Genomic DNA, 13,233 nt, shown 5'->3' on the forward strand with positions numbered 1-13,233 from the left:
ACCCTGCTGGTTTGTCTTCTCTTGATGTTGTGGTCCTTGGTGGTCCTCGGCGTCATCAGCTTCGCGTACGTTACTTATGATGGCCTCGTCGGTCATCTCCTCGCGCACAACAATGTCTTCAACAGTGGAAACGAACTCGTTGATGCTGAGACCATATGGAACTGTGTTTTCTATGACACAAAGTTCAAACCATGCGAGTGTCAGTGATAGGGACGCCGTTATCGAGTGCGCCTTTGGGCTAATCTTCCTCCGCAGGGTCAGCGCATGATGCCTGCCAAGTGGCAATGAAGCTGGCACGCTTAAACCACTTGGCAATCACGGCCAGACGTGTCGCGACCCATGCGGCGACCACCATCTCAAGCGCCGTGAACAAGTCCACGTCAGTGCGATGTTTGACCTGGAAGTTTGTAAATGTGCCCGCTACTTTGTTTTTAAAGCGAAGCTTTCTTTGCCTCTTCCTCCACTTATCCACTGCTGCTGGGAGGTCATGGCAGGGGTGTGGGAGATGAGATGGGCGACATCGACTACGTTTCAGTAGAGCGCGGGGCCACAATGCCCTCTGGACACCGTAATCAGGTGTGACCCCCCGCAAAAGCGTGGCAGGGGCTACCGCACTTGCCTCTGGGCTCACGCGCAGCAGCAACAGCCCAGTGAGGAGGTAGGGAGAATGTTTGAGAGAGTGGGCATAACCAGATCCCGTACTGACACGGTCGGGAAACAGGTGATTAGTCTTACCCCTCTGTGCTCGTGGCAGTTCACCTAACATGAAACGGGAGAAAGAAAATGTGTCCTCAGAAAGAATTTGGGCTCTCTTCAGTAAAAGAATGAGGGACATCTCTCTGTGTACTATGCGGACAAACGCAAGTGGTGAAGGCAAGGTAACTTAAGGGGGGACGTGGCTTTTGCATCGCGATAAATAGCTAAAAAATCAATTTTTTGAAAATCACATTTTCAGTTTCTGTAACTCTTATTCTATCTGATTCCGAAATATCATTACTGAAAACCAAGTAGAAGTGCTCTAAAAAAAATTGCTTTATCAGCCAAGGTGCCGAAAAATTGCGTGGAAATCGCGAAAGAAATCGCGATTTTCAAGCCACGATATCTCCGGAACGGCGCAGCCGAGCGCCGCCATCTTGGTCTCGTTGGAAAGCGCATTTCTCCGTCTTCATATCTGCTGCTTCAGCTATCTCCTCCGTACAGAAACAAGCACACAAAAAGCAAATGATTGAAGGTTGTGCCGGAGCCACCGATTGGCCGCGCCCGCCACGTGACTCCAGCGCGGTTTGCCATTGGTCCGGTGCTCGCTCCGTGATGCCGTCGTCTGCACCGCTTGTTGCGGTCTCCTCACGAGCTCCGGACAGTTTCCGTAATCTTGACGAGTGTTGAAACGGGCGCTACGCGGACATCGCAGTAGCGTGGCCGATCCCGCTTTTTGTGGACGTCTCAGACCCACGGCTAAGCATTCCGAGCATCGGTGACGCGGACTTCGCGACCGAGCTTCGGGCACGGAATCCTCGGACACGCGGCTAAGCCTTTCGCGCATAGGCGTCTCCGTCTCGGCCATGAAGCACATCGCGCGCGGACTTCTCGGATCCTTGCCTAAGCATTTCGTGCATCGGCACCTCCGACTGCGCAACTAAGCACATCGCGCGTCGACTCCTCGAGCCTGCAGCTACGCATTTCGCGCGTCAGCACCGCGAGCGTCGACTCCTCGAGCCCTCGACCAGACATTTCGCACATCGGCACCTCGGACCTGCGACTTAGCACATCACGCGCCGACTCTATTATCGTAATGCCACGATATCTCGTAACAATACCTATCATACCATCCCTTCATAAAGAGAACTTCATCATGAGCTCTGTTCACTAGGCCACTTGGGCTGGCACAGACACCTGGCTGCAGAAGTGAGGCATGATACAAAAGTACAGGCTGGAAAGCACCTAGCAGCTGCATTGCTGCCTATCTATCAGTGGCTCTCCTAACCTCCATAGCCATTGTCAATGGAAGATGATTCAGAAGGCTGCTGAGAGCCTTCATTCAGTAACATGGTCGATTCTACCAAAAGAAAACAATGCCTCACTGACTGCACTAGAGACTGCTATCAATGAGGCAGTCTGCAGGTACAACGCTAGAACTACTGTATATTTATGCCCACATAGTTCTGCACCTCACTTGGTTTGAAACCCAGGCACCATGCTCTTTGTATAGCAGCAGTAAAGAATGCCATACAAATATGAAAAAGACAGAACGAAGGCTCAGCAGACCAGAGGCCACATGTCCAAGAAGCCCCACGTCACAAAACACATCAAAGATTACAAATTTGGTGCGTTTTAGAGAACAGATAAGAAGGTGAAACTTTGAGAGCCGTTTTCTCAAAACTGTTTTTTCGCCTTTCTGCTCAGTTTCTGGAGCTGCTTTCTTCGTTACCGTTTAGCCTATTTTGATTTTTTTTTTTTTTTTTGTCATGTTCCTTGGACTACAGTGCAGGTTGAGAGTCTTGCGTTTTTATCTTGACTTTTTATAAATTTATGGCGTATCTATTCGTTCACCCCGAAAGTGTGCTTGGTGCGAAGGTAACTTGAAAAATGACTATCTAAAAAATTTGTGTTGCGAAAAAAAAAAGCAAGACTGTCACGACCTTCAGCACGCATTGAGCTATGCAGTCAATACTCAACGAGCCTTCCATCATGTTTTTTAAGCTCCCCAGGCCCTCCAGAAAGTTCAAGAGAGAAAACTTCTGCTCAATAAAATGTTCTCAAGGTATCACTCTGAAACTTTTATGGCAGTATCAGGGAGACATTCTAAACATTTGTGCCAATTTTCATCAAAATCCATGAAGAAATCATGAAGTTGATTTTCAAAGCCACGTCCCCCCTTAACATCGCATCACGATGGTCGTATGTTGCCAACATCACTGCCAAATACTTTCAATGAACACTATTCAAGAAAGCTTCGCTTGCATCAATTCCCACAGTGTGGGGGAACTTCATATTTTCTCTTCTTTTTCTTTTTATATTTTTCTCTTTGTTTCCATTTACAGTGTGGACCGCTTATAACGCGAGTCACGAACATCCGCACTATAAGTGATACCACACTATCTCCAAAACAACTATTTTATTGCGATAATGGACACTCCAGGCGCATTTCTGCCGATGCTGTCACCGTACTCTCGGTTCCATATTAACTTAATAAATAAATTAACAAGCACGGTGTCACGCGCGCACAAACAAACATGAACACATCTCGCTCATTGACCGTGGAAACGAACTGTCAAAACGCTCAAGTGACGAAGCACGGCGAGCAAATTGACCTTCGTGCTATCATGCCTCGCGCTTCAACGCGACCTATAAGCGGCGAAAACACGGCCCACGGCGGACTTTCCCCGTTGCAGATTGCTTTCAAGATAGAGCCAATGCGATCATATCGCCGAAGTGGATCGTCGCAGATTACGTCCTGCTTCGGTCCACTGAAACGGTTCCGCATTGCTTTGCTGGCGAAAATCCTCTTCTTCTGTTTGTGCCAGTCCCGAACGCAAGTTTCTGATTCTCCGAACGCCCGTTATGCAGCCCGATTTCCGTCCGTCTCCGCACACATGATTACTTTCCTTTTACATGCGGCATCATGATGAACTCGGTGGTTCATGCTGATAGAGCAGACGCAGCGAACGTGAAGACAGATGGTAGACTATTGCCTAAGCACGTGTACAGTAAAACCTCGTTAATGTGTAGTTGGCGGGGACGTGGTAAAAATATGTGCTAACCAGTTATACGCCTTAACCGAAAACCACGATTTAGCCGCGACTTACCGTTCAAAAGTGAAGAAAAAGTAATGAGTAATGTTCGCAGTACACAGCTTGCTTTATTCAGAAGCAATTGACCAAAAGTCGGGTAAGTGTCGGTTGCCGCCGCGGAGGCCTTGCAGCGACAACAGGATCCTCGAATTTCGAGAGACCGCGGGCCAACTTCGGCACGAGACCTTTTTTCTGGGCAAATGCCCTCATCACAGCCACGGTGTCAGCAACTGCCGTCAGAGACGGACCTGGATCGTTTTGGCATCGCTCCCATTCTCCGGACGAAGAAATATTCTGTCGATGATAAGCAACCACGAACGACACCACTATGCACGCAACACTCCTAGGACGAAGTCACACGCGTAATGAAATATCCAGTCGCCGCTGAACGACCATGGGTCGATGACACACGTGGAATGCGATGACACACGTGCAATCCAGTTGCAAAGGAGCAGCAGTATGGACAGGTCGCAGCATGAGAGTGATGGTTGTGGCAATGGGGCTTTTAGCTACGCTGCGGATGCGCTCTCCGCGTTTGGCGACCCGATCTAGAGGAGGAAGCCCAATCACCATCACTAACATGGCGCCGTCGAAATGCAGCATCGATCGGTCCCTCAAAGTACCGAATGAATTGCGGTTTCCACATTTCTTTTTCAAAAGCGAAAAAAAAAAAAAGCATTTGCGGCACAACATTTTTGCCCCTATACTGTGACTTAGTGAAAATGGTACGCGCTAACCGGTACGCATTCTACGAGCCACTACGCCGTAAGCGGTCAGTCAATACATTGGTTTCAATGGGGGCTCGGCCGGGGAATTGTAGCAACTACCTGTTAACCGTAACTACGTCATAAGCGGGTACGTATTAACGAGGTTTTACTGTACTGCAGCACATGGAGGAAACTACGGTAGCTAGGCTCGACGCCCGTGCGAGGCGGCCATTTTGAAATGCCGACGGCTATATACAGTAAAGGCTCGGTGATACGAATCTCGCAGGGTCGCGTGAAACATTCGTATCACCCGAAATTCGTATCATCAAAACATACACACTATCAAGAAAACTGAATTTTTTTACCAGAAAAGATTTCTAATAGTGGAATCCCATTGATACCTTCCTCACTGCTGCGTTTTCCCGACTGCTACGTCGCGTTTTCGCGGTCCCGACCTAAATCCCATTGACTTCCATGTATAGTCGAATCTCGATAATTAGAACTCGAAGGGGCCCAAAAATTTGTGCAAATTAAAAGGACTTATTTTTGAAATATTCGTGCACCTTAGCACGACGTACGAACGGTGCGGTTAGTGAAATATCGCGGCGCGCAAGCATATATCGGAGCGAGGGCCACGAAACTGCCCGCGCCCGCTTCGCGATAACGGCAGAAAAGGAAACTTCACGGAGCGGGCGGCGCCGGCACGGCGAGAGAGAGAGATTGCGGTTGTGAAGAGGAAGAGGCGACACATCGACGGGGTGCGTGCGGGGACCGTCGCAGGTGAGTGGGAGGGCGACAGGGAAGCGGTTCGGCCTCTCCTCGCCCTTCCTCTCAACACCCTCGTAGCCCCCTCACCTTCGACTGTCTCCGTGCGCGTCCGCCGCTTAGCCCGCTCCCTGAAGTTTCGGTTTCTGCTGTTGAAGCGAGCGTTGGCCGAACTGGGCTTCCGCCGTTGCTTCCCTCCGCGCTGCAGCCGCAGCGTTGGCTGAGACGTCGGCACGCACACGCGTACACGCGTGTTCCAGCGCCACGCAGAAACGGCGACCTTGGCGTGACGCCGCGGTTCTTTCTTTCTTTTTTTTTTTCTCCGCGCGGCTTTGAGGGGTCTCGCATAAGCTTTTGCTCTCTGGCGGTGTCAGAGCAATGCCGTTCGGAGGAGCCGCCACGTGATTTGGCGCCCGCGCGGACCTTATCGTCAAAATGATCTGCGATGTTGACAAAGTGCGCCTAGTGCCAGTAGCTTCGTATGCACTGTGCCTTCGACGTTTAGTTCACGTTGAAGCGAGAGACAGCGCAAAGGTCAATTCGCTCGCTGCTGCTGCGTTTCCATTGCTTCACCTTTCAGGCGAAACTGCGGCTTTTTTTCCCTTTTTTTTTTCTCGCGGTCCCTTGAAAAATGTGTGCTTGGAAAACGCTGCGAAAAACGGTCCCTTGAAAAACCCTGCGAGCAGTCAGGACAAGCCCCGTGCGTAAAAAGCGCTGGTGATGCGCCTGACTGACCGGCACTTCTTCGTCGTATTTCATACACCGGAGATGCACCTGGCTAACCGGCACTTCTTCCTTACAAACGTATCAACGGGACGTTTTCTTCTTGTCCAAATCATCAACGATCGCCTTCTGAAAGGCGTATAAGTGCGCGCACGTGTTCTTGGGAATGTTTTCGCACGCCACTGAACGCCTGAGCAAGTCGAGTGCAGGGAGCATTTTGGCCGTCCGGGCTGCGCCGCGGTCGTCGTTGCAGCATTGGTCCTCGTCTAATTTCTCGCTATGCATCGGCTAGGCTGTGATGTGGTCCGGTCCACTCGACGTGGGGACCAATGAGAGATTGTGCAGCCGCGTGACGTAGTCGGTTGCTTGGCGACTATGGATCCCGCCCAGATCCTGCTGTGCCGGCTTGTCTGTGCCGGTGGCCCCTCTGGCTCGGCCGCCGCCGCTGTTGCTGACGTGTTCGTATGATCCGTAGCGGCGCGGCAACACGTTCGGAAGAGCCGATTTTTTTCGTATTGTGAGCAATGTATTTCGGCCGGGGAATGTTACGAATTCGTATCACACCGAAATTCGTACCAGCCGGGTTCGTATCACCGGGGTTTTACTGTAGTAATGCAGATTTAGGATCGTACTCGATTCTAACGCACACGCAATTTTTAGACCTGTTTTATGGGAAAAAAAGTGCACATTAGATTCGAGTAAATACGGTATTTGTGGCTTGAGGGGAGCGTTTGCCATCTAGGTTGACTGCCAAACTTCCAGGCAGCCGCACTGTAACCTGTATTTCGTGTCCCGCAACTGCACTATAAGCGATACGCGTATACATAGTGCTATGGGAAAATTAATGGGAGCCTGAAAAGACCGTATTATATCAGTCCTGCACTATAAGCGGTTACGTTATAAGTGGTCTATACTGGGTATGACAATTCCGGTCCGTTGCAAAGGATAAACTGCAGTCATCTTCATCACTGTTGCCAGGTGCAACTGCTCCACTGCTTTTATTTATTTTTTTGTACACAAAAATTGTGGCAGCTATGCACGTGTGCTATGGCACTAGTTTGCGTAATTTGAGGGCACAACCAATGTATTCGAGCATTTTTTGGACACTGTTAGCATTACATTTATTTATTTATTTATAATATTTAATACATACTGCGGACACAAAGTCCATGCAGGGTGGGTAAAATACAATATTAGAACACAAGAAGGAAAACAATGTCATACAACAAAATGCTGCAACAATACGGCAATAATGCTGATACGAAAAGTAAACAATCGTGTTACAAGTTTTATAAAGGCAAGTCATTCCAGTCATTAATGGTGCGTGGAAAGAAAGAGTATTTAAATAGGTTGGTTCGGGCAAAATAGGGGGTTAGAGCATTTTGGTGATGTTGGCGAGTAGGTCTTGTTACTAGTGGACTTGCATACAATGCTGGGTCAAGTGCCAATTTGTTATTAAGGGGAGAGGCGGGTCAAAAAAAAAGGAGATTTTCATTAAAGAAATGGGTTTTCTCTTCCACCGCCAGCCTCCGCTCGCGTTGGAAGACCGCACTGCTCAGCTCGAACCTGACAGTACAACTCTGGGCCGTCCAGCGAGCCGAGGAAGCCGCTTCGAGACAAGGTCTCGGAACCGCGTCTACGGCGGGTGCCCAGACCCACTAAAAATACGCCGGACTCAAATCTTATCGATTTGATAATAAAGTTTACGTTCTTCTTCTTGTGTTTTTAGTTGTTTCAGCAACATTGATCTCTCCTATTTCACATATGAAGAAATCAGAACCAGAAATGATCGGGAAAAGTATAATAAACTCGGTTAAAGCACTCGAGGTGGCAGGAAAAGGCACAGATATGACACATTTTCAAGCACGCGATGCGTCAAACCGCGGTGGCGCACGCCATTGGGCTCGTGCAAGGTGGTAGGCCTAAGCTTTTTCTCTGCAAGGTTAGCTTTGCCGCATCACAATCTCCCTGGGAAGTAATAATAATTAACAGAAGTAAAGAACTCTTAAAACTTTTAATCACATTTTTCTCAACTTCATATTTTGGGCAAAACAAGGCGTTTGTGCACATCATTTTATGTGCTTATTGTGGTCCAATCAAGACCACATTTGATGGGTGTAATTTTTAGGATATGTAGAATGCACTTATCTAGGATTTAATGCAATCACTTTATTTTTTTAAGGATGAAAATTTTTAATGTACTCGGGCACCAGCCACTGCATATGAAGCACCAGATACGAAATTCTCTTAAAATGTTGCCTGTAAAGGGAATCACATTAACTTGCTTATTAGCACTCAGTGGAGTGTTAGGGATAAGAAAACTAATTTTGCACTGCTCTATCATGCTAACTGTTTAAGTCCAGCAGCTGCACAAACATGCACTGCTTCTCATGTATGCATGGCACTTAGGACATGGAAGCATCAAGATATCCTAAAACTAAAAGTAGATTTCAAATGAAGAGACCAAGCTCTATAAGTGGTAAAATTTTCATTCGCCCAGCATCATTATTTAAAAAGAAATGTTTCTGAGGAGCATCTCCCCTTAAGTAACCGAGAAAGTCAAGCCGTAATTTTTTTCGACGCGATTCAAGCGTAGGAATATTATTAGACCTCATTAGTTCAGTTGACGAGTCGAATGTAGAAAATTTGTTGTAAACAAACCGGATAGCCTGTCTTTGGATTGGTTCAAGTTTCTTTATGTTACGTTGAGTGTAGGGATCCCGGATAATACAGGCGTACTCGAGCTTCGGTCAAATTAAGTAGTAATAAGTGAGCAGTTTAACAGAGGATGGGGCGTGTTTAAGCTTATATTTGAGACAGCATGAGTAGAAAGCATCAGTAGATAATATGTGGACTGCCGTTTCAAAACATTTCATTGATGAGGCATTGCTGTAAAAAAAAAGTTTGCCTCGAGATGCGAAAGGCATCGACTCCAATGGGCACTTACCAGAGATTAAATTTTGCGTTGCGGTGACAATTTTGTTTGCTCGGAATTTCGTTATCGCGGGAGTCGCTTTTATCCAATTACCGCTTATGAAAATTTTTTTTGCGCTGCACTGTTCACTTCATTATAATAAAGAGCTATTGTATATTTATCTTTATCCTCGCATGTTTTGAGTTTGCACCTTGCCTAAGCAGCGTGTGTACCCCTTGTATGACCAAGGCATCAACAAGGCCACTTGGTCATCATAGTCTTCTGCCCGTTTGACGTGTCAGAGCAAGATGCATTGATCAATAGCAGGCCAACATTTTGCCAAGAGAAAATATGGAGCTGGGCAGGCCATGTAATGCGTAGTGCAAATAAATGGTGGACCATGCGAGTTAGGTGCCAAGGGAAGGGAAGCGGAGTTGAGGGCGGTGGGCTGATGAAATTAAGAAATTTGCAGGCCCAAGCTGGAATCGGCTAGCGAAGGACAGGATTGGAGCTCACTAGAAGAAGCCTTTGTCGTGCAGTTGACATAAAAATGGGCTGCGGATGATTTCGACAAGGATGGGTCACTGCGGCGTTCCTTGGTCAAGTAGTTGTTCCTTCTCAAAAACGAGAGCAGGCTCTGAGGTGAGGCAAGGGATGGAGGATGTCACTGTGGCTGACACGGAGATTTAGTGAGAAAATATCCCGGCACAGGCCTTTGAGGGAATCCAGCCAGTTGGTGTTTTGATTGCACCCTGTCGGGAATACAAATTATGCTGGGTGCTGTGGGAATTGTTCGTGTAATTAACGCGTAATAGACAGAATGGTGAGGAAGATTATTGCCCCAGTGAAGTGGCAACCTTCTGTGTGCAGGCAGTGCAGTGCTCGGACCAGCTGATGCAGAAGATCCAGGCACAGAATCGGCGCACGCTCGACCTGCTGGCCTCCAAGTGCTACTTCTACCACAGTCGCTGCTACGAGCTGACCGATAGGATGAGTGACATCCGCAGGTGGGCCCCTTTCTTGGGGGGTGCTTGTCATGTCCCACGTGGCAGTGACGCTTGTGGGACCCTCGAGTGGTGCCTCTGTAATGGATGTTGCGGGGAAGAACCCAATGGCCACCTTGCCTCAATCGATCTCCCGAGATTTACTGTTTGTGCATGCTCCACTGGCCGCACTCTGCGGTGTCTAGGGCGCATGCAGATAGGGCCATACGTGGGTTGATTGGCCAGTTGCCATCACCCAAAAAAGATCACATGCTCGTGACGCCTGCGGCAGAAAGGATGTTCCTCATCCGCACCTAGGTTTGTGGGTGGTAGCGCTGGCTAATCACTCCCAGGGTTAGTTCTACTTGTAAAACATAAATACCCCAGAAATCGGATGGAAAAACGGTTCCGCGGTAGCTCAATGGTGAGAGCATCGCACGCGTAATGTGAAGACGGTGGGTTTGTTCCCCACCTGCGAACAGTTGTTTTTTCATCCGTTTTCATTTCCATTAATTTATCATTTCTTTAATTCAGTTAGTAAAGTACAAGTAATTTCCCCTATGTTGTCCTTGGTGGCAGTGTTTGTTGGCTTCTTATGATATACAGTTAAACCTACTTATAACGAACCTCCATATAATGAATTCCTGGATATAACGAAGTTTTTCGATTCCCCGCCGTTACTCCATAGAAGCACATGTATTTGAGACCTCTACGTAACGAAGTGGCAGCGGGAGACCCCCTCGATATAACGAATTTTCCCCTCCGACCACCTAGTGATTTCGTCCAAAATTTTGTCATTTTTGCGTGAGCAGCAACCGGAAGCACCTTCTCCGCCGCGATGGAATGCGAAGCGAGCGCACGTGTGCATGCATGCGTGCGTGTGCGAGGCGGCCCTACATCCCTCGACCCGGCGATCTTGCCGCCGCGGGCGTGACCTTTCCCCTCCCTTCATTCAAATCTGATCCTGCCGCTTGCTGCAGCCGGCCTATCCCGCCAAGCCGGCACTCTCTCCTTTTCCAGCTGATGTTGCCGACGCGGCGCGCGGCGACTGCGTTATCACACGCTAGCGGCAAAAACACGCAGCAAAAACGCGCGGCAAAAGCGGCAGGAATCGGGGTCTTGCGGCGTGTCGCGCAAAATTGGTTCTGCGGCAAATGCCGCATGCCGCGAGATGAAGAACCAATCAAGAGCGACGAGGGTGACGTCACGGAGCCATCACAACCGGAACGCCGCCGGTCCGCGCCGGGTTTTCAATCGACGATCGTCGTCTCTCGCATGAAACAACGAGCGCTCGCGGTGTTCGTCGCCCGTTCGGAGAGCGCGGGAGATCTTATCGCGCTGCCGCGCGGTGAGACGCGCGTGCCACGGTGGCCTCGCAGCAAGGCGCTGACGCGCGGAAACTTGCCGCTCGCTGCATGACGCGCGCGTTTTTTGGCGCTAGCCTGGCCGTACCCTTATATACGGAATATCTATGAGCCAAAACCAATTTTAGGGCCACAACGCGTCATGGACTCATCTTTATATAGCAAATACGGATCTCAAGGGCCATACTTTTGCTGGCGGAAACCGAAAATACGTCATAGTTGTCGCCCCCAGCACTTTGGGCGGCCAATGCCATCGTTAAGCCACCAAGCCAAGCGACATGAAAAGTCAAAATGGCCGCTCGGGCCGGGGCGGGGTGGCAGTTCGCAACGTATGATGCGGGAACGGTCCCACAGTTGCGACGCAACAGCGGTGTTACTAATGCATTGAGTTCTACGGGAGCTGTGCCGGGACCGGTCGAAAACCACGTAACAGCCGGGAAAACGCAGCCCCTGGGAACGTAACAGCGAGGTTCTACTGTAACGCTATACGACGCCATCGTGACGCTCGCTCTTCATTTCCGATGCCTCGTGCTTGTGCGAAACGACACGTGTCCACGCATCCGGTACCTGGTGTGACATTCCGAGGATGAGTGCTTCGACGAAAACGGAAAACGGGTGCGCGTTACAATTGAGGGCGCGTTAGAATCGAGTAAATTCGGTAAACGTTTATTTTTCGAATTTTCGTGCCGAACCTGCATATAACGAAATCCTCTTTATAACGAAGTCTTTCAGGAATTTGTCAATTTCGTTATATCCAGGTTTAACTATATCACGATTTCTGCGATCATAGTTCATAGATCATAGATTTCTGCGATCTTGCCGTCTCTCTTTCTATGCGTAAAGTTTACTATCTGTGACTACGCAACATGTTTATTTGTCTTGTTTGAAGCATTATATACAGTGACGTTTGCTTAAATACGTAGGTTTATTGGAGCCTTAGAGGTATATTTAAATATATTGTTACGGGGATGTTGGGAGTATAGACTGGATGTATTTACAATATATACACAAGTAAGGTTAGTGTGGTCAAGATGGCTGACCAGCAACAACATGCAGCAGCCAGTGTCTCTCGATCTTCTTCTTCTTTTCTTTCCTCCTATCCTTCCGTAACAGGACCCCAGGGTGCTGAAGCGCCGTCTCAGTGCATGTCAGGTGAAGAACTGTGAGCGAAGTATGGCTTCAACCGCGAAACGTGCACGATGTCAACTGGCGTCGGACTTGAGGACGGATCAAACTGTAACGGCGAGATCTCGTAATTGACGTCGTTAACTTGACGTAGGACTTCATAAGGCCCTGTGTAGCGAGAGAGAAGCTTCTTGAAGAGACCGACACGACGATATGGTGACCAGAGGAGCACCCAAGCACCTGGGGCGAACTTAACATCGCGATGGCGCCGATCGTACCGCTCTTTTTGTATATCCTGAGAGGCCAACAGACGAGATAGGGCGACTTGACGCGCCATGTGAGCGCGATCGACGACTTCACGAGCGTACTCAGTTGTAACACGTGGCACAGAAAGTAGGATGGTGTCAAAAGGCAATGTAGGGTCGCGACCATACAAAAGATAAAAGGGTGAATATCCTGCGGTGTCATGTCTGGACGAGTTATACGCGAATGTGACGTAGGCCAGCGTGGCGTCCCAGTCGCGGTAATCATTGGAGACGTACCAATCGACATCTCTGTGAGTGTTCGATTGAGACGTTCCGTAAGACCGTTCGTTTGTGGGTGGTAGGCGGTGGACAGCTTATGCTCTGTGGCACAAGAGCGGAGGAAGTCGTCAACAACTCGAGACAAGAACGAGCGGCCCTGGTCGGTAAGTAACTGTCGAGGTGCACCGTGGTGGAGGATGACGTCATGGAGGAGAAAATCTGCGACGGCAGTTGCGCAACTAGTCGGCAACGCCTTGGTTATCGCGTAACGTGTCGCGTAATCGGTAGCGACGTCAATCCACTTATTCCCTCTAGTCGTCGTCGGAAAAGGGCCAAG

General features: G+C 49.1%; 1 protein-coding gene across 1 annotated transcript in view; it reads left to right on the forward strand.

Annotated features, from left to right (window-relative positions):
• LOC119455312 (26S proteasome non-ATPase regulatory subunit 3) overlaps window positions 1-13,233 on the forward strand; it is a 68,788-nt gene that overhangs the window by 12,781 nt on the left and 42,774 nt on the right. Inside the window, exon 5 of the mRNA XM_037716714.2 lies at window positions 9,771-9,907. Within this exon, the coding sequence (XP_037572642.2) occupies window positions 9,771-9,907 (137 nt within the window). The remainder of the gene's footprint in view (window positions 1-9,770; window positions 9,908-13,233) is intronic.

Source organism: Dermacentor silvarum, chromosome 6 (genome assembly GCF_013339745.2).
Source record: "Dermacentor silvarum isolate Dsil-2018 chromosome 6, BIME_Dsil_1.4, whole genome shotgun sequence".
NCBI classification, from domain to species: Eukaryota; Metazoa; Arthropoda; class Arachnida; order Ixodida; family Ixodidae; genus Dermacentor; species Dermacentor silvarum.